Source organism: Nothoprocta perdicaria, unplaced genomic scaffold, assembly GCF_003342845.1.
Source record: "Nothoprocta perdicaria isolate Ctin4 unplaced genomic scaffold, notPer1 scaffold_230, whole genome shotgun sequence".
Classification (NCBI taxonomy): Eukaryota; Metazoa; Chordata; class Aves; order Tinamiformes; family Tinamidae; genus Nothoprocta; species Nothoprocta perdicaria.
In genome coordinates this window covers 63,264-79,577 of record NW_020455456.1, presented here as the reverse complement: position 1 = coordinate 79,577, position 16,314 = coordinate 63,264, and the positions used below count along the sequence as shown (strand labels likewise).

The 16,314-nt window shown below is 36.5% G+C and overlaps 1 protein-coding gene across 1 annotated transcript in view; it reads right to left on the bottom strand.

Moving 5' to 3' along the window:
- The window catches only part of COL14A1 (collagen type XIV alpha 1 chain), a 109,958-nt gene that overhangs the window by 35,312 nt on the left and 58,332 nt on the right, over positions 1 to 16,314 (bottom strand). Inside the window, 11 exon segments of the mRNA XM_026039489.1 lie at positions 49 to 207; positions 1,847 to 1,956; positions 3,548 to 3,690; positions 5,455 to 5,593; positions 5,832 to 5,870; positions 7,347 to 7,511; positions 9,470 to 9,613; positions 10,735 to 10,858; positions 12,081 to 12,220; positions 13,371 to 13,445; positions 14,802 to 14,948. Coding sequence (XP_025895274.1) covers positions 49 to 207; positions 1,847 to 1,956; positions 3,548 to 3,690; positions 5,455 to 5,593; positions 5,832 to 5,870; positions 7,347 to 7,511; positions 9,470 to 9,613; positions 10,735 to 10,858; positions 12,081 to 12,220; positions 13,371 to 13,445; positions 14,802 to 14,948 — 1,385 coding nt within the window.

The following is a 16,314-nucleotide window of genomic DNA, read 5'->3' as shown; positions in this document are numbered from 1 at the left end:
TCATTGCACTTCAGCTTAAATCAAGCTGCAAAGATCCCAAACACTTACCGGTGCAGAGTTGTCTCTTGGTCCTCGGGATCTCACCATCCTCCCAAGCACTTCTATGCCATCAGAACTAATATTCCCTGCCGCGTTAATGGTCTTTTCACTCACTTGCTTGCAGTCAATAATTATTTTGGCCGTAGTCTTGCTGATAACAACATGCAACTAAGTAAAAGAAAACATGCTTTAAATATAGAGTACTGCACAGGGTAGATGAAATTACTGGGCAAAAGAGGCAATTTCTGAAATTAGCTCCTAATGCTTGCTACCAAAACTGAGGGAATAATCCATAGCAGATGACTTAGATGACCTCTAGAGGTCTCTTCCAACCCAAATTATTCTGATTCTAATCTCTTTAATGAGATACCTTCATCTTCTTTCTCTGCTTACAGAACATCTGCATACAAATTGGCACTTCCCATAATTTATTCAGTAAGAAATTAATTTATCCCTGACAGAAGGTCCACACAAAGTTCATATATCACCCAGATCCTACAGAACACTTGATTTATGTAGTCATTAATGATTCTTGGGTTTTGTATGAGCCTGCTACATAGAGTTGGATTTCACCAATATATTCTTTATAGCCACTTGCAAAAGCCAAAAGCAAGCAGTAAAATTTACTCAGTAAATTAGACATTACCACACAGGAAAAAAAAAATCACATGAAATGCAGCACAGAAGAGTAGAGTACAGGAACAAAGCTTCTTCCATCTGCCTTGGCTCATACTGATGCAGCAGGAATACACGCAAGCAGCAAGGCAATCCTAACCACAGTCCTGTCACTACCAGGCTCTCAGTTCAGCAAAAGAAACAGCAGTTGGTTTTGGCAGAGATCAGATGAGCAGGCAGACRTGGAGTATTGCTCTAAGTTGCTGCACTGCGAGGAGATCAGAGCCCAAGGCGCAGGATGGAACAGCCGTGGATTTTGCTAGTCTGAGCTGGAAACAAATGACTGAAAAGGAGCTATGAATTTGGCCTCTTGTGTCTTTCAAACCCATGTATAGCCCAGTTCACCACTCAAAATGCAGAAAAAAATACATAAAAGGAGGATTTGCTAAGGGCTGATGCATTTCTTCACTTAGACTAAACTTAAAATGTCAAAATTAGACTCTTGCTCAGACCTACATTCTCTCTCCCCTCGTCCATCAACTAGAAAGGAATTCTAGCAAAGCTCACCTGCATAAATAGCATCCCTMAATCCACAGTCTCTTTTTCTGTTTGTTTAGGGAAGCTAGAAACCATCAGGAATAGAAGTGACTGGCAAAGCCTCCCTGAACAAACTTGTGCCACAACCCCAGCATTACTTCATCTGCTTTTGGAAGGAATGTTATGAGATCTCCAACAGCCAAGGCAAGTTCAACATGGTATAACCATTAAACTATGTTTAAAAATAACAACATCAGTCCAAAAAAGAAGTGGGGGGGATACTTTTTTTCTCGAGGAACTTGTATTTGTATTTAATTGACATTTCTAAGCCAAACTTTCAAAGGAAAGCCCAATTTATTTCTAAATTACTTTTCAAGACAAGAGCTTTTAATTAGGGTAGAAGCAGAAGGCACAAAATCAAAATTAAACTCACCATCTTTGCCATATAAAACAAAATATTTGTTCAATGTTAAGTTCATATTGCAAAGAGTTAAGATAGTTTGGTAGATTCTGTTCTGAATAGTTCTGAATAGTAGTTCTGAATATGCAAAAAACTTTCTTTTATCAGTAGCCCACAACATGCAAGAATATTTCAAAATGTAAAAAAAAGAACTTTAAAAACCCTAGAGTGTGATTTTCTAATATCATTACTAACCTTATGAAAACTCCCATAAAATATCTTCCTTATTTCAGGACCTTCAAAAGTTACAGTTTGAAAATCTCCTTTGTAGTCATAGTTGAAGAAAGTCAGGGTTTTACCACCATCTGTGTGGGAATTAAAAAAGCAATGTGCAGTGTAAGAGGAGAAAAAGGTCCAATATATTATTCTAGTGGGTTAATTTTGCTAACAAAGATCTATCTTTTCCAAGACAAGCTATTAAATGAAATGTTAAAAAAAAAGTTGCTGAACTGTTTAAAAAAATCATTTTGCTCAACACTTTGAAATTCAGTTATGAATGAAAATTAATTTTGTGCAGGAAAAAAAATGTCTGTATAAGAAATACTAGGTTACATTTGATGCCACTTCACCATTTTACTTCAGATTTAGGAACAGAACCAAACACTGAATCGCAAATCGCTGAGGTTCAAGGGACCTCTAGAGATCATCTAGTTCAATCCCTCTGCTCAAGCAGGAGCACCTAGAGTATGTTGCACAGAGCAGGTTTTGAAGATCTCTAGAGAAGGAGACTCCACAACCTCTCTGRGCAACACTTCACAGGACTTTAACAGTCCCAGCCTAAATACCTTTAGCTTAAGAGAAAGGCCAGAGACTCAGTTCTATGATACCCATCTAAACTGCTGCAAGCYTTAAATGACTGCAAAACTATTTCTTAATTTTCTAGTTAAATCTGAGCTGAGTTGTTTGCTGACTCTTATCATTTCCAGGTGGCCTGGTGTTCTTTCACCAACATGCATTCTTACCTTCATGGTCTTTAGCTTTAGACTTGTGAATTTATTGGCTCATAATCAAATATTAATCAAATATGCYCATATGTGAGCTACTGCCCCTCAAATAATACACTATCTCAAAACCAGAAATGGTCGTTCTTAGGATGGATGGATGGATGGGCCAATAGCTGGGAGCTACCTTGTGCTTGCCTGCCCAATTCCAGTATCCCACCAGCTCCCTCTGGGACTTGGGCAAGAAATAAGGCTCAGATCCTCAAGCTATAGGAGCCTTATCCTCAAGATTAGTCCCACCTTTTTCAGGGTAACATTTTAAAAATTATCTAGGAAAGATGGAATAGATCAGTAATGATCTATGGCTTTTTTTAAAAAAAAAAAAAAAAAAAGAGAGAAAGAAAAATTGGCAGTTATAAAGAACAGCTATGATAATATCTATGTCTTTTCAACAGTAAATATTGAAACATTATAAATTACAATCCCCATTCTTACAGCTGTGGAAACCAAACCAAGTGGAAAAGAGGAGAGTCATCAAGAGTTCATGGCTCTAAGTCTGCTCTCCACCAGGCTCCATTGCCTCTGCATATATCCTGCTCTCAGCCCCACTGGCATATAACGAGACAGACACTATTAGAACCAGATCCAGAGCAGTGGAAAATTTATAAGCAAATTAAGAGAAATTAGAGCTCAGTTATATCAMTTTACATCTAGTACAACTCTTTGGATTTCAGTATCATTACTCCCACTTTACTGCAATATGCTCAAAATTTGTGCTCAAATTAATCTCAAGTACATCGAATGCTTAAAAAGATCCATTACAGACCATCACCTTTAAGATTCAGGTAGTTGCTTTAGGAACATATTAAAACACTAGCAATAATCAATCTAGTCACAGAATGACTCAATCATACACTTAAAAGTCAAAATCATGGATAAGGTCCAAAACACATACTGTCTAAAATAACTCCAACCAGTGGTTCATATGCTTCATTCAAAATCTCCCAAAGAGCAAATGGCTCTTCAGGTGTGTCAGGAAGTATACGGAAGAGAAAAGTGATGGTGTAATCAGAAGGGAGGCCTTCAGGATGCAAATACCTGCAAGAGAAGCAATATTTTATAAACCGAAACAAATATTAAATCACCAATGCTCACTAAAAGTGTTTTCTATTATTCTATATTTGTCTTTGGACCCAAGAGTGAGAAGGAATATGAATAAGTGTAAGCAAAATCTAAGCTCTGATATCAAGAGAATATCTATTCTCTTGAAAGAGTGTTCTTTTTGAAATTTATAAAATGGGCCTTATTTAATTTATTTAAAATTTAAGACTAAATCTGAATTCGGTTTGAGGTAGGGCTGAAATGAATACATGAATCTAAAAAAAACAGTAGTATCCGCTTGCAAGACCTCTGTTTTTGTCTGGTTTAACAGACAAAGAGGATAAATTTTACTTGGAAGATCAATGACAATATAAGTACCCTTTGATCTTAAGCCATCACTACAAAACAGAAACCATCCAGGAACAACAGAGACTGCTGCAGGAAGGTTTATTAATTACAGCAAGTGTAATTTATATTTTTCAAAATCAACATGTAAAAATGTGTAGTCAAAACAGATTGTGCAYATGGAAATACAATCTTGTCTCCTAGAAAACTTGCAAAAGAGATAGGAAGTTTATGATATGAGAAGTACATTTTTTTAATGTCATTTCCTGAAGTTTGGATTTGTTATTTAGTACTTCTGATTTAATTTAAACCTTGGTTAACAGCATGTCCCAAGGTGGGACATATGGACAAAGAACTGTCTGAAATTACTGCCTGTATTTCGAAAACATTAATTACTCTAGTTCCTTAAAACCATAGAAGAGGGACCAGAAGGAAGTATAAAGAGGTTATTTAATCTATTTCTTGTCCCAAAAGCATAAGTCATTCTATCCAAGGTATTTCTTACACTTATAAGATGTAAGGATATGAATCATATTGGTAAAAGAGTTAAATGTGCTCTCTGATGAATATAATCCCCASCAGGTGTATGAGCAAAGATGACACTACACTGTATATTTCTCAGAGAATTCTCAACATAGTTGGATCTGAATAGGCAAAACGACAAACAATTTGAAGGCAGCAGTACAGAAATATAAAAACAGAGCAAAGGAAGGAGAACTCAATAAGCAGGATAGGGAAAACATAGGATTTGGGAATAATATTAATGCTTGAATTAATATTCAATGCACAGACAAAATGAGAAAAAAAAAAAACGATATTTTTCAGGCATACCTGTAGATCATCAAGAGAAAGGTATTCTCTGAACCATGAAAAGGGCTGAAAGCTTAATAAAGCAGTCAGTAAGCTTGTGTTGGAGTGGTAGCGACAGAAGACCGCATTAATGCAGCAGATCCGATTAGAAAGATGCAGAAAGGGAAAAAGAAGGAAGTGAGAAATGCTAATCCCTGTAAATTCTCTTTCCTCTGACCCCATAAGGAATCCAAACAGGGAAAAGCTRCACTGATGTGTGACACAGCTCAAAGAAGGATAGCTACAGCTGGAGCATAACAGAATAACCAATGCATATAGACTGAGAAGACAGCTAAACGAAACTTCAAAATGGATTTTACTGCAACATATGCCYATAAAAATTTCTCAGTACCAAACCGACACAAGCCTGAAAGCAGCTCATATTGGAAACCTAAAATAGCATGTGGGCTTACCTGGTTTCACCCATTACTTTTGAATGAACCTAGTTGAGGATCCAAACACTTTTTCTATTCACTAGCATTATGTGACATGAAAATGCTGACCCCTTAAAAAATAATCATCCACATGGGACTATTATCTTAGGAAAAAGTACATGTTAATACATACTTTGTAGGCTGGGATACCAGAGCATCCTTGTGCAGTCTGTAACAGGGGTAAGCATTAAATGTACCAGGCTCCATTGAAACCCCTTCCACAGCTGAAAACTCCTTTTCTACCAAACCAAACATTTCCATCATTTTAAATCCTGGAAAGCATCAAAATAAACATTCTATTAATTTAAATTAAATTAATACTGCATTATAGGAAAGAAAAAAAGGAAAACAAAGTCAACCACATCAAAGAGCTTCATATCACCATCTGTTTTCCAGCTGTTAACCTAGAAGGGGAATACATATGGAATTTATTGCCTAATATAGTAAAAATCAGGTAATGAAAATTATTCCATAAATCAGAAACAAAAATGAACAAAAATAGTAACATACCTGCAAAATTATTGCCATCTTTAAATACCAATGGGCAAGCTGGAAAAGAATGAAAGATATATTTAAGATTAAAGATTGAAGATTGAAGATATATTGAAGCTGGAGTGTCCTACGGGGTCAGAACACTGTCCCATGCAGCTCAGTTCGCTATCCCCAAGAGGGAGTCTGCCTTCAAAACCTCTTGTGGCAACACAAACGCTGCCTGCTCAGGTTAAAAAAAAGGCATTCTTTTATTCTGTTTCAATAAATCTAGATCTGTATTTGTTAATTTTAATGAATGATGTCTTTGCTTTCACCCTATCTACCTGCCCAATATATCTGTAAACCTGGCTCCTACCCTGTTTTAATCTTCTGTCTCCAAAGTGAAGCATTCCAACCAAAGTGCCTCCTATGAGGCAGCAGATACTCCACTCCCAATCCAACTCCAGCTCCAGGTCAACTACTTTAGCTTCTCTTCAATGTGCCTTTTCAAACTCCACAGCAGCCTCCATGAGAGGCAAAGACCAGAGTTGTGCATGGTCTTCAAGACTGGTGCACACATTCTAAGAAGCTGTAAGCCTGCTTTAAATTTCTTTAAATTTCTTCTCTGGCATGAAAGAAARCATAGTAATGTCTTTCAGGAAAGGTAGCCTGGGGAAACAATAAGCCTAGATGGAGGGTGTCAAATATGGCACTCCAGAGCCCTCATAATAGGAGGACACTTGTGAAATACAAGACTAACTGACCAATAAATATTGGTGTTCAGTAATCTCAACTTTCAAAGTTCTTTCCACCATTGTAACTAGTGTCTAAGGACAAAAAAAAATTCATTATCATTATCATTATCATTATCATTATCATTCATTATCATTAACAGGACACAAGGAAGACTCTTATGTTTCCCAGCTCAATCCCATGCACGGGCACTCTTTACAATCTACCCTCTACCTACTTCCTGGCCTATCTATGAGGAAGCCTATTGAGGACATACACTTAGAAGCTTGTGGATCAGGGACCTTTAACCATCAGGTGCTGCTGTAGAACCTCTTTCCATTCCATTTCACAAAGAGCCTAATGAGTAACATTTTCATAGATTTGAAAGTTTTGGCCTGTTCTTTGCTTTCCCTTAGGCTACAACKTTTCTAGTTTCTGTGACAATATAAGCATTAACATTTCACTCATTATTAATTAGCAATGAGAACTGAACTATAATGAATGTAACTAATGCTACTCTTACATCCTGTTAAAGGAATATATAAAACACTAATGTAATTARCTTTTAATGACTACATGCTGAATCATTTCCACTGTTTTAAATCCACAATAACTTTGGACAACTTCTGGATTTAGAACAAACAACCATTAACAATTTGTAAGTACATCTCCTTAGTTCCTCATGGAAATAAGATTAGACTATTAGACTTAAATTACAGTGAAAATATCGCTTTACAAGTATTCCTTTTAATAGAAAATTAATGTCAATAAAAATGTATGCAGCMCTTATTTTGGAAGCAAATATAAGTCAGAATGACTTACTTGCTGATGCAGTTTCACACACAAAAGTAATCAGTTCATCTTCAATCTTTGTAAAAGCATCAAAGTCATCCACAAAGAAGACATGTCTTTCACTGGGCTTGCTGCCAATATTAACTAACTCTGAATAGTCAGCATCGGCAACTCCAATAGCAAAAAAGCTAAAACCTGTAAAAGAAAAAAAGAGGATTCTTGTGAGTCATTTTCAGAAGAGTGGAAACATGAACACAACAGCCAATTTGCACTGGCTCCTTTCCAGATCAAATATAAAGGTGRAAATTTTATTATTTTCCTGTAACACATGAAAATTCACTCATATGTCCAAAAATAAAGGTAATGCAGTCTTTGTGAGATTTGTAATATTTTTCTTTTGGGTCTTTGAATGCTTAACCATTAATTGAAGTTAATGCTTAGCTATTTTCCTGGAGACAGCTAAGATTATTCAGTTGCTTAAAGTTTTAACAGGTATTTAAATGCTATTCTGAATTAATGCTTTACTTATATTATGTACACAAAAAAAAAAAAAAAAATGCACCAAGTATCAAATATATCATAAATAAGAAGCGTAGAGAGTAATTTAATGGCTGAATCTGGTCTATATTTTCCCCATGAAWATACCTTGAAAATTGAGTCTGATTTTAAAGATTTAAATGAAATGGGAATCATATCCTGTATGTTGAGGAAGAGCAAATTTACAGAAAGTTCTGCAACATTTTCCTTTCCATAAAAAATAAGGAAATAATCTGTCCACATCAGGCTGAATACTGGCAATGGACATTTTGTCCCTGTCCCTATTACAAGACAACTCAGTTCCAAATTTACTCTTTGTCAAGCCGTCTTTTCTTAAAATTTGAATAAGACCCAAGGGACACTCATAAACAATTATTTATCACCTTATGCAGATCTCATAGCACACACAAAAAAGTATTTATTATAATATAACAGCACCTCCATGCCCTGTGAAAGATTGGTACCTCTTGATGTTAGTCTCTATCAGATGCAGGACCTCCTAGAGCAGGTAGGTAGGTAGTCAACACCTACTCCAACATATTTGTAGGCCAAGCAAACAACTTGCACAAAGTGAAATGGAAAACTCMAAGTCATTTGTCCAAGGGCACACATCTAAGCTAGCAACTGAATTCACAGCACATGCCCTCTCCTTTCATGGGCACTGAACTTCTAGTACATGATATGGTATCTGCAAAACTTTTAGAAGAGCTGAACATTTTTGTTTGGTTTAGACAGAGACTCTAATTTAGTCACAAAGTTGAGATTTGTTTTCCTGATTGTCATTTCAAGTAAATGATTTGTGCTCTGTTCTTTTGTGGTGTGATTTTATTTACAAAGGTACAGTGCTTAGTACCTTTACAGTGCTAATAATTATATAAACTGACAATCAAGGTCATTGAGTTTCAGCAGCCAATAATATATAATGATAACTTCATAACTGCCAAAGTCTACAGGCAAATAAAAAAAGCACAAAAGTGGTTTTTTTCTTAAATCTCCTCCCTTCGAATGGATCACAGCTTTTTTTCTTCTGTCCTTTAACTCCATTCAATGCAGCATCCTGCACACTTTGAGTTTTGATACAAACGTCATTAGCAGACATTTCTATATAACTGACCCAATTCTTATGATTAGAAACATAACACYGTGATAGTTTAAAGCATTAAAATAGGCATTAAAAATCCCCAAAGAATTTAGTGTAAAACAAGCAGCAGCTCAGAATTAGTAAAAGAGCACATGGAAGAATCTTCAAAAGACGTCTTATAGAGAGAACAAAACTATTCAATTTTCTGGTAGTCATGAAAGGATATTTCACGGCTCACAGCACGTACCCTCAGGATCATGTCTTCTAAATACTTTGTCACATAAGTGATTCCATTGAGTGCTACATGGTTTTAGAACTGCCTCCAAAATGAGTAACAATAATGTTAGTTATATATATATTTTTTTAAAGTCTAGAAATCAAGTATACCYAACTGATACTCTGATTTTCTCGGCATTTGCTACATGCTTTATTTAAGCTTGGAAATCTTTCTGGAGCCTTATCTCACATCCAAACAGAGGCAATTATGATTAATGAGAAAAAGGAAAATGTGAATACTCTTTAAACTACTTTTTACCATCCAGTTGCATCTCTCTGGAGACTTTGTTCACATCGTCCTGTGATCGCCCATCAGTAATGACCACCAGTACCTTGGGAATGCCCCTTCTCATGCCTGCCTCTCCAGTAAACAAGACTTCTCTTGCATGCTTAATGGCTTTGCCTGAAACAGAAAAAATGACAATATACTTTGAAATAAATCCAGTTTCTACTGGCTCCTCATACCATCTCTTAGAGCCCAATAAAATTTCCACTAAAAGTAGAAATCCCCATATAGTCTGTCTCAAAAGTACATACCCAAAACTATGATTAGATGAATGAAAAATTATCATGAGACTAAAGAATGCTGAGCAATTAGCTACGAATGGATTTCAGAAAGAGATGCTGGGTGCTCAGCAATTTGTAAATTAGGGCATTCTGTTAAAGATTTAAAGTTTGATTTTGGTTCTAACGTTTGAAAACCTGGTGACTTCAACCATCAGCTTCTTCAGTCCAGAAGATGGGAGTTTAAGGGTATGATACAATTCAAAAAGGGTGTTCTGTGCAGGTCAGAGACAACAGCATCTTCCCCTACCATATTTGGGGGCACAGGCAACTGAAAGGTGCCACTGTAGCATTTTCTCAAGTAAATGGAAAACGTGTCATTAGGATCCTATTGAGATTTGATGCAATGCAACAGCTGCACGAAATTTCTGTGCAGACTCAGAGTAATAAAACATATGCTTCCAACTAAGATTTTAACTCTTTCAGTAGTCATCTTTAATTTCTTCACATCAGAGAGCTATCCTAAGGGGCTAATTAAAATATAACTACATTCAGTTAACAGACCTTTTCTCCTAGCCCCAAGCCCTAAACATACCACTGAGGCTTAACTGTCCTGGCTTATAGCCAAAGAGACCCTCCACTCTGTCCACTTTTCTCCTATGTGTTCTGCAGGCTCCCTCTCACCTTCTGGCCTCTCACTTGCCAAGCTGATTTCATATTTCTCTCCATTTCAGCTTGCCCAATTCCCAAAGTCAGTCTGTTCTGCCTAGCTTGCTCTCTCCCTCCACTAATCCTTGACCTCACAGTTGGTTAAAGACCCAGAAGCAGGGTGAAAGCTGTGAACTGCAGATGCCAAATACTTTCTAACGGGGAATATAACACACTTTGGAGCCCGACCTTTCACCTCCAGCACGGAGATCACTGGTTTCGCACTGACGTTCTAAACCATTTAGTAAATGGAAAAGAAATGTTGCAGAGAGTAAGGAAAAAAGTGTCCGCCACAGTCATGATGTTTCTCACCTGTTTTTGTATTTCCTCCTTTGTAAGCTATTTGCTGAATAGCCTCAAGAAGAGTCTCTTTTGTTTTATASGCATTTAATTTAAATTCTGTCCTGGGATCATCACTGAATTGGATTATTGCCACCTGTGCACACAGGAGATATGTTTGTTATTAATGCACCACCCAACGTGTAAGCAAAGAGTAAGTGAATTGGCGCATTTAAAACAAGAATTTGTCTTGTGACTTTGCTTCAACCTTAAATTGAAGCCAGAATATTTTTTCCTTCTTTTTTAAAAAGCTTTCACTAAATAAAGCTTAATTTTRCTCTCTGCAGCTTTGGCAATCACTTAATGCATGCTGGTTTCATTTTGCAGCAAAGAGGATGAGAAAAGTAATACCCACCTTGGCAAAAGCACTCTCTATCTAGCCSAGAAGCATAATCCTAGTTACAGTTACTCACACACAGATCTGCAGGGACTTTATTCAGTCTCTATCAATGAGTAGTTACATGTGAATTACAGTTTGGGACAGACTGAGGCATGTAATAGAATTATCTKAAGACCATATTCCAAGATATTGCCTCTCCCAAATATACTATATGATTCCAGACTGTATATTTCAATATGACACACTAAGCCTCTACAACTCACAAAAGATGCATTAAGCTTCATATTCTATAAGTGATGTCTCTGATTTGAAAGGGGGTGTGCATATTCTCCTCATAAGCATATTCACAGGCTTAAATTAAGCATGAGTGAACGTGAGGTTTCTGAAGCACCATGGACTACATTCTGGAAAATAGCCAGACTGCAAGACACAGCAAAAACTRAACTTTCTTCAGGCTTTTCAAAAATTAACAATCATTTTCAATGCTATCCCAATCTGCATATTAAACAGGTAACACTCAAAACAGTAAGACATTTGTAAATGGTCTTTTCTGGAACCGAGTCAAACATCTCTCTCTACAAACTATGCAAATACACCAACAAAACAATCAAGTTAAATATTATATATCACTTCAAACTTTTCAAATTTTTATCTTATTTAGAAATACTTACTTAGAAACTACAATGACCACTAAAACCAAAAAAAAATTGAAACAACCTAAACCTTATTATAGATATTTAGGGAAGACTAAATTTTAGCCTTCACATTATAAGCAAAATTCATGTCATAAATTTCATTACATGGCATATATAAAAGAAGATATTAAAAAAAAAGAAAACATAGCTACCATGAAGTAATGTATATTTTCAAAAGACCTGTGAAAGGATGCCAAAATGCTTTTTGATTCATTTGCTTCTGGTGCTGGTCTAAAATGCCCTGACAAGGGCACATTCTCTTCCCCTCTGTATAAGTTGATTACCTGTGTTCCATCAGGACCAATCTTATCCAAAGCTCCAACAGTGCTATACAGGAAGCTAATTATTTTATTGAAATTGTCATCTCCAATGCTCCATGACCCATCCACCAAGAATGCTAGGTCAGCTTTGGCTGCTTTGCACACTGAGAAAGAACAAGAATTTGGGATCAGTGCAATRGCTTAACTCTACATGAACTCTAATAAATCATTTGCAAAAACATAACTGTCATGGAAAGCCTTTTAAAAAAATATTTAACAACCTAAATAAAAATAAGTGGTACACATTCTTAGTCCTAGAGCCGCAGGAGAATCCCAACATGAGCTGTGGAGTATTGCTTTGGAAACTAGACCATGCAAAAGGTTACACTGAGCTCTGTAATGCCTAATGTTTACCCTCTTAATTCTGTTATTTAGGAGTAATTCAAATTTCTCCCATCACATCTTATTCTGTTTCTATGCAAAATGGTCTATAGAGCAGTACTCCTGCTCACACATTTTGCTCATTATAACGAGGAATCTCCAACGTGCTACAGAACACATTGCGTGGCATCAGAAGCAGAGAGGCCCAAAGGAAGGTAGTTTTTGAATGTGTTTTGTCTTGAAGAGAAATGTTCATCAAAATCCAGAGAAGGGATCAAGAAGATATATACTGGCATTTCTGGTTTTCTGCTCATTACTTGTCTTCCSAATGAAAAAAAGGATTTGCTGCTATGCAGATCTAAAGACATAAAGTCTTTTTCTTTTTTTTTTTTCCTGTGGATTAAATTTTCTTAAGGATTAAATCTTCCATCACTGTAAGTCAGATCAACTTAAAGCTGAAGGATTTGGCCATCAGCCTCCAACAACAACGCTCTATTCACAGAAATATTTGAGCCCCGAAATGAAACGCTATATGTTGAAATGATAAATAGAAGTCTACATTTAAATAGAAGAGGATGAACATGGCCAATGCTTTTCTCATTACCTARAGTAGACATATCTTTTAAAATCATGCTGTTTTGGAAGCTTAATTACCCCTGTGATATGTGCTTCATCGCAAAATACGTATGGTGTAGAAGCTCTGGAAAAAGAAAATCCATGGCCTAATGTTCCTTCCTATTAATTTCTATAGTAGAATAATAGATGGCAGATTCTTGGCTCATTGTATTTCAGCCAGCTGCCTTAACAATATGGCTAGTTGTAGCAAATGATTTTTGAAGTGCAACCCATATCATATAAAGTAGTGTCAGAAGGAGAAAGTCATTGCATCAACACCCTAAAATTATTCTGAACTCCCACACACACAGCACTTACCCTCTTTGGCAGGAGGGATTGTAGGTGGTGGAGGTGTTGTCGAAGGAGAGGTTGGCGGCTGAGTTGGAAATGGTACTGGCAAATACAAGAAAGGAATATCAGGAAACGCTTAAAGAAAAACCCATATAAGACACAACACTTTCTATTCACCTCTACTTTCTTAGATTCAATTTTAATCAGCTAGATAGGCAACAGAAAAGGTAGAAGAGTGTGYGCATGTAATGTCCTCTTCTACTGATCACATTAAGAAAGGAAATCATGCTGCTTTCAGAAATGCAGCCATTATTTGGGTTGGAAGAGTGCACACAACGTGTTACTGAATCACAACAGCAACAGCCTCTTTCTTACTTTCCCTAGTGTAACAGCCCCTGTGGCAGCCCTTCCTTTACCAAAATGAAAATTTTCCTGAGTTCAGTAGAACATTTACCATCTTTTCCAGATGAAATGAGGTTGCTAGCACAACCCCTCAGGACTGTGTGACTATTGTCTGATGTCCATGACTTCTACTAAACTTGTTATGCTGAGTTTCTAAAACTGGTTTCCCACTCTTCACATAAAGATAAGCTTGGGAATGACAACCTCCCAGAAACCCAGCTGAATCCATACATTATCACTGACTGACAGGTTTGCTGGCTGCAAGACCGCTATTTAGTGAACTTCAATACAGTTTAGGCTGAACTCTCAAAGATAACAGGCACATATTTGATTTCCACATCTATACCTCAGGAAGAGTTCCCATTTTTGTTCAACGATATTTTTCCAAGCTTTTCAATGCAAATAACATAAGAAACKACATAAATAAATACTAAAATGGTTTATTTCATTCTGCCCACACTGTTTTGTTTCACTGTTTTTCAGACCCTTGAAAGCAGGATCACACTTGCCTGTGATTTTTTCCTGCATATTTTGTCTACAAGAGACTTTTTTAAAAAKTTTTTATTTTTAAAAGGTATGTTAGTAAATTGAGTCCCAATAAGCTTTAAATTACTCAGGCACTGGTTAAAATTTTGCTGAAGGCAAAAGTTGCAGGATACAAAACATTCTGTTTCATTTCTTTATTTTTTCTTTTTCTTTATTTTTTTCTTTTCTTTTTCTCTCTCACAGAGTCACAGATTTTAACAAAATCTCCTGGTGAGACTCTTTATTAAGGGAGGTAACTCATMCTCCCAGTCTTATTCTCATTATGAAGCCCAGCACGGTTGTTGCTGAATGTGAAAACTGACTTCTGAAGTAATACGCAGTGATTGTATAGGGATCGGCTGGAAAAAGAAGCCTTTTGTGCACGTCTGCGGAGGAGTCACAATGGGGCTGAAAACTTAAAAACTCAGCTAAAGCAGATGCCATAGTAATGGCATATTYGTAGTTAAGGGCACGAAACAAGAAGCATTTCAACATTATCACTGCCGCTGAACTCTCACCAGTTTTACTTACGTGTTGTTTCCGTGATGCTCACAGCAGGACCCTCTATCTCCTGAAGCTGTGTATGAACACTGATTTTATATTCAGTGTCAGGCGTTAGCTCAAAGAAACAATGTCTAGGTGTCCCTCCACTGAGATTTACTTCTCGTTTTTTCCCATCTGGAATCATACAAGAAATGGTTAAAATCTGTTTTCCTCTCCTGTTTTACTGGATAAGTCTGGAATTAGAAGAGGCATGACAGTAGATGAATGGCAAGTGGTAGACATAAATTAATATGCCACAGGATGACTTATTTCTGGAAATTCACCCCTGTGCAGAGGCTTCTGCAACATTTCAGCCTTCCTATTAAGTAGCAGCTGAGGGATGTGTTATTTGCAGAAAAAAAAATCAATGGGCTTTGGATCTGGTCCTAAATTATCAGTGTCTAATGAGTACTTGTTGCATTTTTTAATTCTAGTGAAGTCTTTTCTTCTAGGCCTCTGTTTCTCATAGTCTGTAATGTGCTTAATAATTGCAGGCAGGACTGAATTAGATACTGTGTTCCAGCTTCCACTACTAACCACTTAATGTGGTGCTTAAGGAAGAGCGTTTAGAGCATCCTGCAATTAATTCGGTTAAATTCTCAACTGCGAAACATGTCTACAATTGAAAAAGTCTGAACACTGGAAATAGCATAATGCATGTTTTAAAATTAAGAGGAAAGCCTTCAGCACAATTCATAGTCTGCAGCAGAATTTCATTGTGGTGAAATACAAGCAATTGAGCTCATATTTTACAGAGGATATATAAAAATGCTGAAAGGTCATTCAGTGCCAGGGAAAATATATCTGATGATAATCAGAAGAAGCTTCACTAATATAAAAATAATAGATCACTGTCTGAATGGGACAAATCTGAAAATCATAACTCTTCACGATAGTTGCTAATAAGAAGCAGGTGTTCAACTGTTTTGTTCATTCTGTTCATATTTGGGTTCTCTTGGCTCAGTTAGTTAAAACCATTATGGCAGTTGTGTACGATAAGGAACAATGAACCAAGAAAGCAGAATACAGGATTGGCAGGCTCCAAGATGAGAAGGAAACCAGTGTTGCTTTGTGCCAGCCAAGGTCTGTGTTTTTTGTATTCCAGACCATTRAATAAAGCATATTACTTTTTGCCATTTGCCATACCACAAAAAAAGAACACCACTTTTTGCAGTCAACTTTGTATTAATTTTCATGATAGCTTTGATAGATCTCATTAGAACTTATTAATTAAACTTCTCTCAAGTTATCCAAGTGCCTAATTTGTCACCACTAAAAAACTCTTTCACATCAACTGTGCATAAGAGAATTAGCCTACATAAATAGTGACTTCTTCCATTACTTCTTCAGGCTACACCGAAAATCACAGTGTGTGGTAAGAAGTTATAATTCACTTTCTATACCATCTGTGCTAAAAGGGTCAAAACAGCATGTGTTGCCACATAAAAATATCTCATACATATCCAGATGAGTAGCCTTACTACAAGCCATAATTAACCAT